Here is an 18,640-nt window from a genome sequence, read left to right on the forward strand (position 1 = left end):
TCCTTGTGGAAAAAATAATGAAGTCATCTCAGAGTTTTTAAAGAATTTTTATTTCTTTTTCACCGTCTGCATTCGCTTGTCTTCTCAGCATGGATGTTTAATCTTTCTAGGCTTTGTGAATTGGTCCAAATGAATAAGTGGTGAGCTGTCTCTCTAGGAGCTAGAGGCTTATTCTAAGGCCCTAATCACTGAGTAAACACATCTTTGCCCTCCCTCTCTTACAACTGCTATATAATAGTCGAGATTCTAGCACAGTAACCTGGATATTGCAGGGATCGACGCTTTGAAATGCAGAATGGCTGATCCTCAAAAACAGACAGTGCCTGATCTTCCCCTGCTTCTTTCTTCTTTTTAAATTAAATATCACCACAGAAATGCTGTTTTATTGCTTGATATTGTGCATCAGTGCCCTGGATTTTCAAGTTTAGTTTCAGTCAACATTGTTGGCTGCACTTATATGAATCTCTGCATGTTGGGCTTATTAATGGCCCTTCCTGGCACATGTGTACGTGGTTCTGAAGAACATTTAAATTAAATTAGACAAACATTAATGCAAATTACTAATCCCTTTCCCAAAGTCTAATGTTCAAATGTATTCTTCTTTTCATAAACAGTCATTAAGTTTTGTCCAAAGCCAGCATATGAGGTGATAGCCATACAGGTCTTTTACAAAGACAGCTTGTCTCAAATTTGCATCCCGTGTCTTGCTATATCAATACACATCAGTATCTAGTGTTCAGTGTTCCTTCTGATGAAGAGATTTGAAATTACTTTAAATAAAAGTCTGAAAATAGCATTTACCATATTGTCTCAGCAAATATGTTCAAGCAGGATTTTAAAATAAAGGAAGTAATATATATGGGTATGGGGGAATGGAAAGTTGTAATTTTCTGAATGGTATTTATAATTCATTGAATACCAGGTACAGGATCATGGTCCTTAACTAGCTCATAGTTTCCCTATGTTTTTCTCAGTCTGCTTTCTATCTTTATGTACACATAGACTCACTTTCCAAAAGGTGGTCTGAGAGTGTCATGGGGACGCAGCACAGCTCTATGCTGCTGGCAGTGAAGCTCAAATATTACTTGATAGGGTTTCAGACAAACATGGCACAGAATATTTTGTTTCAAGAGGCCACGAACACCATCCTCAACATCTAGTCTTCGCTAACGTTGTAACTACGATGAGATACATCAGGGCTCACAAACTCAATGTAGGAGTTGATCCATGTCTCCCATACCGCTTCCCTTGCGTCTTACACATTCACAGTGCTGGGGCGGCTACCTTGTTCCTCAGCTCCATGAGAGATGTAGCCAGCTGGGCTGACACATGGCCTTTTGACAGGCCACATCATCAACTTACGAAGCAGGTGAGAGGCTGATGTGCTGTGGGCCTCCCCACATCATACGGCTGGATGGAGAGCTGCCAAAACATCCAGCATGTAACGTCGCAGGCTTTGGGACTGTAGGCAGCTGAACTGTTACTTACTAATTTTCCTCTTTATTTGGCTACAGGTGGGGTGATAACAGTACACTGTCATTTTTTCAGGTTGTTTATAGTTGTTTTGTATCGTAGATGCTGTTGTACCAAGAGGTGTGTTCCTTGCTCAGGGAATTGTTCCAAATGTTATCTTTATTGGGCAGCAAGCCAAAAAAGTTCACTCATTTGTTAAGCTAAGTCTGTTAGTAAGGTTTTTGGTTTTCATTCAAATGTTCTTACTTTCATGCTCTAAGCATATAATATATTGTGTTTTGGTACCCGAAATAAAATATTAGGAAGCATTGAGAATATTTACAGATTTGGAGGGATGGACCATTTGACCTGAAATCTACTGGGTTTTTTTTTCCCCTGTGTGTGCACGTTGTGATACTCAGCACCCTTGATAAACACCGTAGGGCATACTAACACACAAATCTGCAGCAGTAATTTCAAATTACTAACCAGTCTGAGGAAGTTTTCACTGATCTTTTCTCATGTCTTTTCAGAGAAAGCTTCTTGCTATCTACCTCCACCATGATGAAAGTGTACTAACCAATGTCTTCTGCTCACAAATGCTCTGTGCTGAATCTATTGTCTCCTATCTGAGTCAGAACTTCATAACCTGGGCATGGGACATGACAAAAGAAGCAAACAGAGCAAGGTAAGACTCTTTGGACTGTGAGTGGAGCAGCTTTTCTCTCAAGGAAGACCCTTATCTCTGTGTCATCTCTGTGTATCAAATCTTTTGTTGCTTGATATTTATTTGAACTAAAAACTTCATGCTCGTTCTTAGCTGATCAATGAAGCTGTCCTGGCTGACGCTCACTGGGAATTGGACCCTCCTTGTTTTCATTCCAAAGTGACTTCTTATTCCTGTGTTGAACAAAATAGTTAAAGAAATTACTACTTCTTCTTTTTTTTTTTTTTTTTAAGTTTATTTTGCAAACATAGTTCTAGGAACGTGTCTTCATGGTTTTGCATTGCAGTGCCATGATATTATGTGACACGAATTCTATGTATGTAGGTGAAACTGCATTAGAAACGTCTGGGATAACAACTACTGTTGTTAAATGAAAATCTTATTAAAACAATAACATTCATGTGATAAATTTATATTAAAAACAGATTATGCAAAAAAATAGAAGCTTGCAATTCATATGAACTTTTTTGAACTACAAGTTTCTTACAGAACACTCCTTTGGTAATGTTCAGATATTTTGATAGGTTTTAATATAATAAAAGCGACTGCTTGTCAGGATAATGTCTTGAGTATATTAATATAATGAGTGTTATTCCAACTTTTGAACAAAAGATGCAACGGTAATTTAGTCTGGGATAAGGTTGCTGCTTTTTTTACACAATTCCATTGGTTATTGAACAATCAGAAGTACATATTTATGTTTCTTTCCCTTTTGGATTGCTAGAAATTTGGTATCTTTATAAAGCATTCATACATTCCTGTTCTTAAATACGTAAATTATAGTTAATATTTCTTTACTGAAAGTGGGCGTGGAGAACAGAACAATCTCTTTTTTTTTTAATACACTTTTAAAACGACACTTGTGTTTCACAGGAATTCCTCATTCGACCTTCTGCATTTCGTCTTTGGATGGATCAGCAGCTACGTTCCTAGTTTAAATTATTCTAGGGAAGAGTTAAAGATTATGGAAAAAAGCAGTTGCAAAAACAGATAAAAAGATTTTAGAAAAAAGAGGGAGGGGGAAAGAGAAACATCTAGGTTCTTTCATGGGACCAAATACATAGACTGGAAAGTTGCTTAAGTCTTTTGGTATTGCCATTCATGGGCAGTAAGGAGCCTCCTCCTTTTCTTTTATCCCACAAGTTGGTGTAGAAGGAAACACTATTTCTAAACCATCTGTAGTGGCTAAGTTCAGTTGACTACCTGCTGTTCTATTGTTCACTTTTCTATTTAATTCTCTAGTTTCTTTTATTTTACAATGACAAAAAATTGCAGTGTAGTTTCTTTTGAAAAACTGTGTTTGAGGGGTTTTTTTATGACTGACGATCAACAGCCATGTAATTGCTTTGTTGTGTTTTACTAAAGAAATCTATTAAGTAGCACAACTTTGATACACTAGTAATAGGAGTTTGCAGGTTACAGAGACACCTGTGGTGACCAAAGCGACAGAAGCTGCTTATTAGAAAGAGCCTGTACAGCTGTGTCCTATTAACTCCTTATGACACTGCTTAAAACACAAAATAAAGGGCTTGTTTAAGGCTTTATAGCTATTCTCAATGAACCTAGTCACCGATTGTGCAGTACGATAGGGTTTTAAGCCTTCATTTTTTGCTTTCTATTAACAACAACAAAGAAACTGTCATATTAACAGTGAGGTCAAAAAATAGTAAGGCGTAAACAAGGCATGCTGGCTCGAATTAGAATAATTTCTCGGTTGTGTTTAGTGTCACATCCTGCTCCTTAGACTGTGATTTCTTCAGAGGGGGCATGATGCTTCCTTCTCCCTTTGGAAAGTGCCAATGCACTGTGGGCATTCCCATAAATAAATACTCAGTACCTCTGTTTAATTACTTCCCTTTGTTATGTGACACGACGACAGTGGTCTTGGAGCCTATTCTGTTCTGTATCCCTATGAATACAGTTGCGCATAGCTTTTTATTTGAATGGTGAGAAGACAACGGCAACAACAGAAGGAACCGCTTTTTGCATGCTGGTGTAGCCCAAGAGCGACTTATTTGTGCTGTTACAGTTGCATTAGTGGAAAAGCCAGGGTGGGAAGGCAGAGGAATCAGGCCCACTTTACAGCAATCAATAGGGACACCTCAATGTCAGTAGTAAAAGACAGGTTTTCAGTACTGTAGCATGGCATGAATAAATTCAAACAGATATAAATACTTTCCTCATATAAGCCAAAAAATCCTGAATATTCTGATTTTTTTCTTGCTCTTTGCTGTCCTCTTTCTGACATCTATGGATGTCCTTCTGTTCCAAAAACAGTCTTAATATAGTAGTTTCCATTTTTCTCATTAATGAAATGGGGGTCCATCCTGAACACTGTAGAACAAAAACAGCTCCAAAATCTTGTCTTTTTTTCCCGATTTTTAATATGTTTCTTGGCTGACACTGATGTAGGGACATGCTTTGAATCCTGCATTACTGTACACCAGCACTTTTCAGCTGGAATCTCTCAATCTTGTTTTTCAACACCCATTGCAACAGAGTGAAGAGAGTTCTGTAGGTAGGACTAGCAGTAAAACGCTGTGTGCAAGCGCCAGGGTAACTGTTAGCAGTAGTGCAAGAGCATAAGCATTATGACTTTGGGAGTCAGATTTTTAAAAATTTCTAACTACAGCCACCCAGGACTGTTACTTTGTCAAACTGAAGGAGAACTCTAGTTAATACAGTTAAGAGGATGTTTTGTTTCGGCTTCCACAGCTTTTTAATTGCCTCTGACATAAGGTTTGCAGAAAAGGGAGCAATTGCTTTGGGTAAGTGCTGCAAATTATGAATCTTTTCATTACTAGAATAAAGAAATCATAATAAAAGGCACAAAATAATGTGATAAAATAATTAGCCTTCATTTAGGAAAATAACGTGGTGTTTTTATAATACTGTTAAAGAATCTATGTGAAAGCTTTATCACCTATAGTTTAGACTTTAGATTAGTGAGCAGCTGTTTGGAATATTCTTGTAATTTATGTTGTCCATGGTCAAAGGAGGAAAAAAAATCCACAAAGCTACAGGTATATCTTTTACTTTCTTGTTGTATTTCACTCAATTTGGGGTGAATCATGAGCTTAAAAGTCACTGTTTCCTTTCCATTGCTTGCTATGGAGATTTGCTACCACGCCACTCCAAACAGCAGAAATACGCTTACAGGAGGTGTCAGGGCAGTAGTAGTGGTGTTTGACAGCAGTGGTGTGGACAATTCTGGCCCTACCTTTTGGTCTGAGCATGCGGCTGCAGCAGCTCACCAGCTGTGTTGGGCCATCACACGGGCTAAGCGATTCCTCAGGTTTCCAGAGAGGTTATGGGATAGATAAGCAGGAGAGCCAGACATGAGCAGCTATAGTTCTGGCATTTTCTGACTTCAAAGAGTTGACTAAATACCATTATTCTAATATAATTATGTGCGTGTGTATGGGAGGTGTATATATATGTGTGTGTATATATGTATTCAAGCACATGCCTAATTATTTTTGTTAATTCATTAATATACATTAATATAATATATTTGTATCCAGGACAGATATATAGTGAATATATATACATACATATATACCTACATATGCACACATAGCCTTATGTTTGTACACACAGCATTTACAAACATAGATTATGCATAATATTAACAGATTTCCAATGTACCTAATGTTTGCCAAGCAAAGCAATGCCAAAACCATAAAACAGTGACTCAAATGTCTGTAGCAGCTTTTTAGCTGTTGATACAGTTGCCCTTCGGCGCTGTATTTCAAGGTGTTGCCAACTTTTCTCAGCTCTGATGACAGGTACTTGTTAGTTTTAATGTTCAAATGATAGTTTTTCACTTTGCTTAAGCTTAGGAAAGAGTTAATTGACTAAAGCGCTTCTCAGCAGCAGGTTGTCTTCACCTGCAATTTCTGTCATCAAGTAATTAGCCATATTCACAGTTGCTGACCCTTAATACTAACCTACTGAATGATGCATGCCTGGATGAAGACCAGTTGACCATATTACGCCAGGTCCCCAATCCTATTTGATCCTTCAGCAAATATATTGCAGGGTGTGGGGTCTGTGAGAGCTGGACTCGGTGAGTTAATTTCTCACCGCTTCTTCAGGAGTGACCGTAGATTCTGTATATGTTGCTTGCAAAACTGTTGGACGTGTTCTTTAGGCACTAAATCCTTAACAGGTTTCACAGAACAGTGTGAAAACCTCTTCTATTTTATTTTGCAATATTTTATTTAATTTACTTTAATAGCAATACAGTGCCAGTCAATAAAAACAGGTCAAAAGTCTATTTAATGTTTTAAAAATAAAGGTTCTCAAACACCAGGCGAGTTTGTCATTTTCTGTATGGTTTGTTTTGAGGAGGAAGAGGAAAGAAGGTGAGGAGGGAACCCTTCTGTTCCATGATTACATCCCACCCGCTCATTTTCTCCTTTTCTCCTTTGCTTTTGATTTTAGCGGCGGTCTTAACAGAATGTCAAGATCAATTTGCAGCATGGTTTAACTCAAGGTTTGCATTCTGCCAGCAGCGATTGTCCTAACGAACAATGCCGTGTGTTCTTGTAACTTCAGAAGCTTTTAGAAGGCTCATGGCAAGGGCAGCATCTAATGACTTTATTAGTGTAGGGTTTCAAAATGGGCTCAGTAATTGTTCACATCTCTTTGTCATCTAGTCATAATTACTGCATAGTATTGTTCGGGGTTGCACTTGTGAATAGTTTCCTAATAGCACTGAAATGAAGAAAAAAGGAAAAGGATAAAAGGTGATTGTCTCTTTAGATGGAGAACAAAACGGCCTGTATATAGATGATGGTTAAACTGTTTATTATACACCCACCAGAAAAGGTAAACTATCCCTGCTTAAATATTTATATACTTCAAGGTAATTTCATGTTAGTAGTCTAAAAATGTCCAAATTTGGAAAACTAAAAACCAGCAGAGAATGCATTTTAATCTGATCGTGATTAGTAGACATGGATGTCTCCATAATATTCAACTATAAATAGAAAGTAGTCTCTCTGTTGATGTGATTAAGGTTTTCAGTGCATCATTTTTATATGCCTATAGCAATGCTTTAAGGTCATCTGAAAAAAAAATTATTAAAACCACAGGAATTAACTAGACTGATATATTTGTAAGCATATATTTTAAGTCCCCGCTGTAAAACCAAATCCTAAAGCAAGTTCTATCCCACTGTACTCAAACTACAGCGTAGTTTATTAAGCTTGTTGAACAGAAAAGGTGAAAGAATAAAACTCTCTAGTGTCCTGTGCAAAAGAGGTGAAGGCAGAAGCACAGGTAGTCAAGACAGTCTTGTTGGGCTGCTTTGAGGAAGGAGAAAGAAGTCATTCACAGGTCCATCTAAATACAGACGTCCACAACTGTACCAGTGAAGTCTAATGCCAGATGGAATTTAAGCTGTAGAGAAATTCAGATGCATCTATGCATCGAAGTCAACCTTCAGAAGAAATCATTGAGGTGGCAGAGTCAGAATCGTTTGTACCAAAATGCAGCTGAAAGGCATGAATGAATCTCTTTGGTATTGCCGGGTGCCCGATCGGGACAAAGCTCTCTGCAGAAGTGCAGGTGCCCATCCTCTTCCTTTAGGTTAGGATGACTCTGCTTCGACCTCTCTGCTCTCCTTTTTGTCACCATTCTGACTGACTGTGGGTCTCAGAGGGCTGCAAATAACAGTGTTCAGTCCATGCTTGGCCAGAAGGTTCAACTGCACCTGCATCATTCCTGACCGATGGTTCTCTGATCTAATCTTTGGTGTGAGGGAGGTTTCTCAGCATTTCTCCATAATCAGTTCCAGTACTTGACTTTCACTGCCTTTAGGCAGTTCACACTAATATTTAACTGAAGTTTCTCTTGCAGCAATCAATGACAATTATATCTTGGTCCACTCAGTAGACAATAAGGTATTGTCTTCTTTTCGGCTGTTGTGTTCTTTGGACTTAAATGGTGCTATTTTTTCCTCCTATTTTCTTAGATTAAGCAACCATGATTCCTTCAGCCTTTCCTTGTAGCTTGTCCTTTTGTAGATATTCGTTATTGCAACCCTCATGTCGTCCTTCTGTAATTGGTCCACACCTTTACTGATGCACTGTGCCTAAAACTGCCTTCTCAGTGCTAAATACGGAAAGAGGATTACTTCGTGTTGTACAAACCATGCTTCTGTTTACTCACCCCAATATGATGCTTGTCTTCTTCACATCATGACTTTTCTTCTTCCCTTACTGCTTGATTCTTATTCTGTATTTGTGCAATTGTTCCTCCTACTCGGAGACTTTCATTGACCTTGTTGAATTGCATTTTCCTTGTCAGGATATTTCTCTGATTTGTGAAGATTAATCTGAATTCTTTTACTGACTTCCAATGTGCTTGTAGCTTCTCCCACTTTACTAACATCTGTAAAGTAACTAAACATACTCTCTGTTCTTATCTAGGTTATTATTAAATCCACCTGTAGCAAGCCTTGGATATTCCTTAGCAAATCATATATTACATGCCTTTCTAATATGATAGGCAATAATCAAAGCTACCACTGATATGCAAGCACATCTTGTGTTTTCCATTTTTAGTATAGCATTTTAGCAAGGGGTCCAGGTATATTTTGTTTACACTTTTACCAATGATTTTGTCTGGTGTCCAGTGGTATCTGAAAGATGAATTAATGAGTTTCTAGAGGGATGTGTTTTAGACTAAATGGGGTTATACAGTATTTACCTAATCTGTTTGAACCTTGCAGGATGAAATAAGATCTTCCATGTTTTATGAAGAGATAGATAACCCACTCAGCTAGGCTTTACTCTCACAAAAAGAAAAAGTGGATAAAATCATGCTTTTTACATCTGAATCCCTGGATATTTAGCGTGTGGATACTAAAGAGGATATCCACATCATCAGATTCAGGCTGCTTTATACATCTTTAAACCATACCTTGTATCCGTTGCTCGTTCCCCCTTGTGTTTGAGTCAACAGTTATGACCCTACCAGTGTGGGTAAGACAATAAGTCTGTATTATGGAGACTGGATTCCATTTCATGACCTCAGCTTTTACTTTTTTAAAAAATGTAAATACCTAATAGAAAAATGTTATTTTTACATTAACATTTTAATGAGTCTTATGTTGACTTTGCACAGTATATAATTATTATTAAAATAATCAGAAATCTTGCATATTTAATATTCATCATTGTTTTCTTCATGCTCAAGAAAGAAGTTAAATTTTTTTCACAGCCATTTCTGAAGTTTGAAAGTTTCTCAAAGTAAGGTTGGCCTTGGGAAGTATCTGGCCATAAATAAATCACACTTTTTTGGCCCAAAACCATCCCACTTATGGACTGAACACCAGTTCAGACTGAAATGGATTAGATATTTTAGAAGAGGTTATCAGATTTTGTCCTGCTGCTGCTTTTTGAGCAGGACTTAAGGCTGAGATGATATAGCAAAAAGCATCTACAGTGCAGTCTTTCTGTTAAAAAGTCCTTTGCAAGAAGCATAGTGGGCACCACGTGCCAAAGGGCCTCATTTCAGGAAGAACTTTTCCAAAGTTTTCCCACCAGTATGTAAAAATTAAAAGTAACTACAGAAATATTTATATGAGTAAGACTGTAACAAATAACCAGATCTCTGTTATTTATGTTGGTACAGAAAATAAGGAAAAATTGATCTAAATTCCTATGCAGTTTTTTATATTTATTTTAATACATTTTTTTATCCATACATTTGAGAGCAGAGTTCCCTCTGTATGGAAGAGAATTTGCCCTTTAATGCACTGGACAGATTTGCTAATACAATTATTAATTAACCTTAAGGTGCTGGGGAGAGTTTAAGAAAAGCAAAAGCAAAGGAGAGCTTTCAATTTTTGTTTGAACATACAAAAAACATTCAAAATGTAGCATCAGTTGTCCCTCTTTGCACATTCCAGGAGTACACTACAATGCACCATATGCAGCTTGCTCTGCATTAGTTTCCTTCTGCAGGTTTACTTGATTAACAAAAAAGAGCTAGAATTAGCATTTTAGGTTTAGTTACTCTTTCTGCAACTATACTGTGCCATGACTGCTTGACATTTTTATTTTATTCATAATGTCTTGAGAAGATAGATTAATTTTGGGAGGTATGCAGAGCTATTCATCCTATCAAACTGTATCATCAGTTTGATTCCAGTAGGTAACTGAAAATTGATACTACAATGGAGGGCAGGCATTGAGTAATTAATACTTGGTTTCGGTAATGACTGGTAGGTGGTGTCCATGTCTTTCAAAGCTGTGCCAGTTGCCACTTTTCTGAGTGGAAAGAGAAAGGAGACTGAATTCCTCTGCTCTTTTAGAGTCCTTCCGCTGGATCAAGGCCAAAGGCAGCAGGCAGCAGTGCTGCGTTGCACTGTGATTTTAATGGAAATGCAGAGGACTCTTACTGCTCAGAATCATTAGTTCTTTGCTAAGTTCTTCCTTTAATTCCTCTTCAGTTCTTCAATTCTTTGTAAATTCTTCCTCTACTAGGTAAGAGTAGGAATCACTTTGAACGAGTTCACATTGGAAAATACAACGTGACAGTTTGGGAACCAACGAATGCCTCTGCCTTGTGCCCCCTTTAGGGACTGGACACCAGAGATGCTCTTAGCTTACTAAATTGTTTAAATTGAAATATTAAAGGAATGTTTATGTTTTTCTGAAGTATTTAGCATCGTAGCTTTTTTGTTTGTTTGTTCATATTCATGGTGTGGTAAGGAGGGATCTTGCATAATCACGGATCCAAACTTGGCTGCAGTAGATCCTGTCCATATGAATAACAAAAATGTGGAACAACATAATACATGAGCAGGAGATACATAAAGAAACAATGAGATAATAGCAGTCATTGTAATGATGAAACACCTCCCATTGGGAACAGCTGCCATCTCCCACCTAGGGGTTGGCTTTCTCCTTTGGGCTCCCCCCCTCCAAAGGCAATACATATTTTGTGGTGTAAATAGGTATCGTATAGATCAAAAGCTTTCCAGAGATAAAAAAATATCGAGCTCCGAGATCAACGCTTTTGATGATCAGCACTTCAGCCAGAGGTGGCCAATTTTGTTGTTAAAAATTAAAAGCTGCACGTTCTCACGAAAACATATTCTTGCTAAACCCCAGCATTTACAAAGTTCTACATAGTGTATCTGAGATCAGGACCTATGGTAGACCACAGACTTAAGTTGTAATAAGTATTCCCTTTGGTTTTGAGACTCAGTAATATTTTGAACTTTTTTCAGTAGATTTTTAAAGCTGTTGTTTTTTCATAATTGCCTTCTAGGAGCTTTTTTTAAGTAAAATTACATTTTATCATAAAACTACAAAAAAGTTATGCTAGGAGTGTATTTTAATATAATATGTCACATATTATCTGGTAGGGAATGATAACATGCTTCTCTGGGAAACTAATGTGCTGCAAACATAACTCTTTGCACAGGTTATCTCAGAGTGCACGTGGAGGGATAACTGCTGTGCAGTGATCAGCAACCACCCAAATTAACATCTTCATTTCACCAGAATAGTTTTTCCTGTGTGCTGCTTTTAACTAAGGAGTGAACTATGTCTAAGAATTAATACCTGTTCAATCTACATTTAAAAAATTAAAGATAAGTTTGTAATTTTTTTAGGGTTTGTTTCTGTATTTGTCAAGCCATGGTCAGTATCCATGTTTATTCTGTAGCTTTAATAACTGCTGGTTTCATTGCTAGCAAGTCATGAAAGAAGTAAAGAAACGATGCTGTCTGCCAAAACTCTTACTTCTCTTGATGAACTTTATTCATGTAACTTTCGAGATTTTTTTTTAATGGATTTTTCTTTCATAAAATGCTTTTTTGCCTTTCTCATACTTCTCCCTCCTTGAATATTTTTGTAATTTAAAAATAAAAGGACTAGTAGGGTGCCATTTGCCCTCCCTTTCTGGCAGTGTTCCTATATTTCCACTTTTGGTTGGAGATCACAGTAATCCAGCGTGTTGTGGAAAACAGTTCTCCCTGGAGGGACATCTGGCTCTTTGATGCACTCCACAGGCAGTTCTCTTGGCAGCTCTGGAGATGCCACTGAAAGATCTGGCACACTTTTGTTTAGATGAAAGTAAGAAAATCCCTTGTTAGTGATGCACAGAGTAAGATACTGGTTATTGCACCGAATTGTTTTGGTCCTACTCACATACTTCTGACAGTAAACATTAGCACAGAGGAGATTTTTTTTTTTGCTAGATATGAATGTGGAAGAAAGTAAAAAGGTCTGCAAATACAGAATCAGTAAAGGCAGAAAAGGAAAAAAAATGCAAGATTAGTTAAGTAGTTGCAAAGTCTATTAAAAGGCATGAGAAAAACTGAACAGGGATCATGAATGAAAATTCAATTCCTACCCATCTAGTAAAATGAAAAGAAGAGGCGCGTTATGAGTAATTGCTGAGCACTTACCACTGACCTGGCGAAGAGCACGTGTGTGAGTGAGTAATTGCTGCTGAACAGGAGTTATACGGTGTAGGCATTGGAGATTGCTGCTGCTATTTCTTTATTCAGCGTTGCATCGTTTGACCACCTTCACATTTTTGTTGGCTTTACTACATTTTAGTTCAACAGACAAGTGGGGTCTTACTTGGTTCCAAAAAGCAGGATCCATTTTGATGGATCATGTTAGTGAGAAGAGTTTCTCGTGTGTATTCACTCTGCTCTGAAGATATGCATTGATAACCACCAGCTGGTCATTCATCCTCCACGAACATCCTCATCGCAGCTGCCCATGCTCTAATCTGGACATTCATTATTCAAAGTCGGAAGTGCTAGGAAGAAGAGTTGTTTCTCATTCCTCCCCCAAGAAAGACAAAGGCTGCCTGATGGCAGCGGTGGCAAATCTGTGGCATTGGGGTCAGAATTGGTATGTGCTGCTCTTGTAACTGGTACGTGAGCGAGCTGGCTGCTCTCCCTGCGAGCTGAGCAGATTGCAACAGCAGCAGAAGAAGGGAGGAGATTTGAAAGAGCAGGGCGGATGGCACAAGGGGCTTTAAGAAGTGGCCCCAAGAAAAAAACACCACCATGATGGGGAGATACTGGCATCTGGCATCTGTTCTGCTGTTACTCAACCAGGAAAGAACGTGTACCCTTACAACAGCCTGGCACAACATGCCATCTTCTGAAGCCAGGGAACTGAAACCTGTTCCCAGCCTTAATTATAGAGGACCCCGAGGTATCATAGTCTGTTAGGTTCTATGTAGTCAGCCAGAGTTCCATGTATAAAAATTCATCTCCTGGAAAAAAATTATTTGGGAGAACTTTTAATGTACTGAAATACCTACTTCATTCAGAATTCTCTGCATACAAAATCCATACCTATAAAAGCATATTTTGAGACTGAGTTATGCGTTGACTAAATACAGAATTGATTAAAAAAAAACCAAAAACAAAACCAACACCTTTGACTAGTGCAACTAGTATTGTAATAGTCTCTTAGTTTTGTTCCTTCTAGCACTATTCTCTACAGCACTTTTTCACCTCCAGTTAAATATTTTGTTTTCCCATCAAACTTGAGTGCTTTTCTTCCGTGGCATGTTGAAGACTGTTAAACAGTTTTAATACACAAGTTTCAGGAATTCAGTTCAATTGACCCCTGTCTTTGTTACTTTCAGGAGTAAAACCTTGAATTCCCATAAGTCATTTTGCCATGGAAGATCACCACTGACTTCTCTGTGGCCAAGATTTCACTTACGTATTCCCACCTTGAAAAGCAAACATCAAAAAACATTATTTAACTTAAGAGTTTATATGTCCAGACTTCATGGACGCTTTATTTTATCTTACAGATGCTATGTCTCTACGTAGCTATTTCTGATATAGCAGTCTCTATTTGGCGTTTTTGACATTGTCTTTGTGTGTGATCGTTCTGAATTGCAAAAGACAGAATCAAGGAGGCAAGGAAAGGTATTTGGCAGTAACATTTATGGCTTCGAAATACTCACTAGCTACCCCTGCTCAATGCCTTCTGTCCAACTGTGGCCATAGTTATGCTACAAATTGTCTCTGAGGAGGGTTTTTTTTCATCATTCAGGTGCCTCAAACAAGCCCGATGTTGTACTCATCAAGCTTATCAATTTTTAGCCATTTTATTAGATACAATATGTATCGATTAAAAACATTACAATTTTGAATCTTTTCAGTATCTTTGAGAAGAAATTACTTGGAGCGCTTGACATTTTAATGCAGTTTGTCTTTCCAAATAGATTTGGCTTCTAATGCATGTGACAACAGGACTTTGCTCTTCAGTTAGAGCATACATTTCAGAGTAGTTGTTACCTAAAATATTATCATAAGGCATAAGAAAACACACGATTTAAGTTGCCTTTCATGAACATAATTAAGAATTAATAAGCCTGTACCAGTGGCTAGTCCTCAGAATTTCCACTGTTTTGCCTTTTCTGACCCGTGTTATTAAAAGTCCATTATTTTTACAGACTTTATTAAATTGGATCTTATTAAAGCATTCTATATTTGCATTTGGTCTTTCATAATTCATTATTATTATGACATTTACTTTTTACCATCAGATCTGAAAACATATCATAAGCTACCCTTTTCTCTTGAAAGAAATGCTAATTTCAAACAGTCCTCTAATGGAAGAGAAAAGCTTTATCGGTTTTTTCATTTATTCAAGATCGTGTTAAGAATACTAATGCTAGACTTCCATATGCTAATATCCAAGAGCTTTTTTTGGTCAAAAGCTTAGAATTATTGTTTTTAGACCACAATGGTCTAAAAAGTATGTCACTGGCAGGGCACTAGTACAAATGAAAATACAATTCTGAGGTACCACGTTTTAATTCTATGACTGATGAAAACAATTTCTTGATCTTTCATTATTAAATTATGCTTTTGTATGAAATTACACTGTTTTTATACTTTGCCATGTTTACTAGATTATGGCTCTACTTAGTTTCTCTTTAGAAGTTTTTAACAATTGATTTAGCGTGATTATTTAGGGGGGGGTAGTTTTGAATTATAGCCTGCAGAATAGTGTAACAGGAAATGGAATTCTCCATCAAATAAATCACTGCCTTATTACTTGTTTTAATTTAGACAATCTGGGGTCTATCATATATTTGTAAATATTCTCATAATTTAATCGTAAAAAGGGATAAAGAGCTCTAGAATTGAATGCAGGAGCCTAGATGTTAAACAGTAGATAACACTCAGTTAAACTGCTGGATTTAGCATATTTCTTTTTTAAAAACTAACTTCAAAAACACCTCTACAATGTTAACTAATTTTTTTCTCACATAGGTTTCTGACGATGTGCACTAGACACTTCGGGAGTGTTGTAGCCCAAACAATTCGAACTCAGAAGACAGACCAGTTTCCACTTTTCCTTATTATCATGGGAAAACGATCATCTAATGAAGTATTGAATGTAATACAAGGTACTGTTCTCGCTTTATATTGAAAGTATTTCTTATGTGAGTATTGAAACTGTTAGAAGGCATCTTTGCTAACCATTGCTTTTTTGAGATGTTCAGAATATGAATTTATTTCACACAAGAAACTTTCATTTGCCACGGTATAAATAGCTACTATTCATAAATGTGTTAATTAACATAGTAATAGAGATTGAAGTTGCCACGACTGTAGTAGAACCATAGCTTAAGTTTTTTGTTTTTTTTAAAGTAGAAGCCAAATCTCCTAAATAAGGAGCTACACTTAGTTTTCCAAATTTATATCCATATAAATTACTGATTTCCAAAATATTTTGGCTGCACTTTTTGTGTGGTGCCGGAATGCATTTAGTTCTCTGTGTGTAGTTCCTTGTTAACATGTGGACTCCTGTTGCATGTAGTGGGCTAATATTTGAACATGAGTTGCTTTTTCAGACCCACCTGCAGTGTTGAGATCCCAAATTGGATCAGAATTTTAAGTTGCTAATAGAATCTCATATAAGCAAAGCTTTCTGGCTTACGTGAGCAGTTCTTCCTGGCATAACCATTCCACTGATTTCACTGACAGCGACATGACTTAGATGTGGAGTGATGCCCTTTGACTGCTGTTCTGAGTAACTCTTCAAATTAAAATACATCGAAGAATGGCTGTCTCTCATTTCTTCTGCTTTCTCCACAAGTTTGCCTTTATGACACTGTCCCCTCATTTATTTATTGCTTATATCTAATAATCTTTATACGAATCTCCTTATTTTCCTGAGGAAATTCAGCCTCAGGAAATACTGCCTTTTGCAGACAGCATTACTGTTTCTTTCTGCATATGGGATTAATCATTTTCTTGAGGAATCTGCAGTGCTCCTTCCTATGGCCAAAATTGTGAATTTTGCATGGATTTTGTCTCCTTAGTGCGAGGTACAGCACAACACTAATTCACGGTACTTCTGTCACTTAGAAAACTTATTTCATACAAATAACCTTTTAAATAGTTTTTCTTGGTTTTGTAACTCTGCAGTATAGTTCAGCATGTGTATAACTAAGCACGTGCGTTATCCCACTGAAGTCAGTGGTGCTTACTGGCTTAAATTACTTAACTGTTTTAGCAACTTAGTGACTCAAAGTTGTAACATAATGCACCTTTCTATTATAAAATAATCCAAATTATTTCATTGCATTCATTAAGTTTTAATGATTTTTCAGGTTTTCTGCAAACAATCTTTTGAACTGAACTAAACTAAACTGATCATCTATTGCAGCCTTACTTAAATTTATCTTTTAACAAAAATCAAACGTGCTCTGTTTGTTATTTCCCCATGAATTGGGACACTGGTATCTTTTAACAATATGCCCTCAAATGAATGGTAGTCTCTGAAGTCATGCGTGTTATAGCATGTGGAATAAAATTTTCTGCTAAGGTAGCAAATGCTAGAAATAGGAACAATGAGGGCTTTTCAGGGCTGGGTGAGAAGGCATGTTTACAGAAGAGATACAACAATGTAGAAACTTAAGTCCCAGTGGTGTTTATTGAAATGCGGACTAAGTTTGCTTTCGCTTTTTTTTTTTTCCCTGGGGTTGGAAACTATGGGGACAGTTTTATTTTCTTTTGTGGTACTGTGGCTTCTGGTTAGTTTACGCCTTTTAAAATTTTGACCAGCATCACAAATATAAATCTAGTTCTTGTTGCTATTGTTCTGCGAATGTCCAAAGACTGTTTAGGTTGGCAGGTGTTAAGAGTTTATAGTTTTAGACCATTTCTCATGGTCCAAGACCTTTTAACTACTATGACAAGTGGCTCTAATGAGTAGTCTAGTCTTCAGTTTAAGAAGAGAAAACAAAGACTGAGTGCATCTTGGTAGAAAATTAAACTAATCTTTCAGTCTTACTGAAGACTGGAGGCACACTGGTAGAAAAATGTGAGGAGGTATGTATTTTCCTATGTATGTGCTGTATTTCTTGATATATGCACAGATGACTGACTTTTCCGCTATTATTAGCTTTACAAGTTTTATCAGAAGTAAATACACTGAAAAGAATATATTATAATACTTGAAGTTTTACTACTAGTTATACCTGAATAAAAATGCGTGCACACACATCCATTTGGTCACTGTATTCTGGGTTTTTTTAAACCAATCCACTTGGATGCTGCTGCTGCCAACATCCTACCTTTTGTTACATGACTAAGCAATTGCTTCCGTCTCCCTGATTATACCTGGGAATTCTAAAACTGTAAAATCAATTTCATGTCAGGGAACCCCAGATATAGGAAAGGTTATAAACCTTTCCTCTAACGTCAGTGATTAAAAGAAAAAATAGTTATTCCATGCAAGCACAAAAGCAATTGTTCAAATTTGAACCACCTAAAATGTTAGCCTATGATCAACATTTGTTTGTAAAAGCAATTTCTAAGTTTCAATAAAAAAGCAAACTAAAAGCATTCTGTTGAGATACTTGCATCTTCTACTGTCTTTTTTTTTGTTTTTTAAAGTCTGGCTATTTCTTACAGATTAATTCTAAAATGTCTTCTTTTTTGTTTAATAACTTTAATGATATGAAGTTCAGCTATCTTCCTTTGTTGCTAGGTAACACAACAGTGGATGAGCTAATGATGAGGCTGATGGCTGCAATGGAGATCTTCAGTGCCCAGCAGCAAGAAGACATAAAGGATGAGGTGAGCGTTGAAAGTTACTGCCGATACCTCCTGGCTTCCACAAATCGCTGGGGATGCAAAATCAACCAGATGTTTCTTTAGCCAATGAAGCTGGGTATGATGTGTTTCAGTGTCTCTTCCATCATCAGAGATTAAAAATTTTAAGTCTCCTTTGTGTATTTATTTGGGTCTCTCAAAAAAACTCCTCCTTATTGGTTTACTGTCATTTTCAGTTTGTTTCCTTTTTTCGAATATTAGTCATAAGTAACCGTTTACATTTAGAGCTTAATATGCTTAATATGATAGAACTTAATATGCTCATACAAGGAAACGACAATCAGGTTTTCTCCCAATGACCAGCTTCAAGTCATAGGTAGAAA

The 18,640-nt window shown here is 37.0% G+C and overlaps 1 protein-coding gene across 1 annotated transcript in view; it reads left to right on the forward strand.

The window, feature by feature from the left end:
- FAF1 (Fas associated factor 1) overlaps positions 1-18,640 on the forward strand; it is a 172,812-nt gene that overhangs the window by 123,195 nt on the left and 30,977 nt on the right. Inside the window, exons 13-15 of the mRNA XM_076340229.1 lie at positions 1,986-2,140; positions 15,465-15,601; positions 18,193-18,281. Coding sequence (XP_076196344.1) covers positions 1,986-2,140; positions 15,465-15,601; positions 18,193-18,281 — 381 coding nt within the window. The remainder of the gene's footprint in view (positions 1-1,985; positions 2,141-15,464; positions 15,602-18,192; positions 18,282-18,640) is intronic.

The sequence above is a fragment of the Aptenodytes patagonicus genome, chromosome 5, assembly GCF_965638725.1.
Source record: "Aptenodytes patagonicus chromosome 5, bAptPat1.pri.cur, whole genome shotgun sequence".
In the NCBI taxonomy this organism is placed as follows: domain Eukaryota; kingdom Metazoa; phylum Chordata; class Aves; order Sphenisciformes; family Spheniscidae; genus Aptenodytes; species Aptenodytes patagonicus.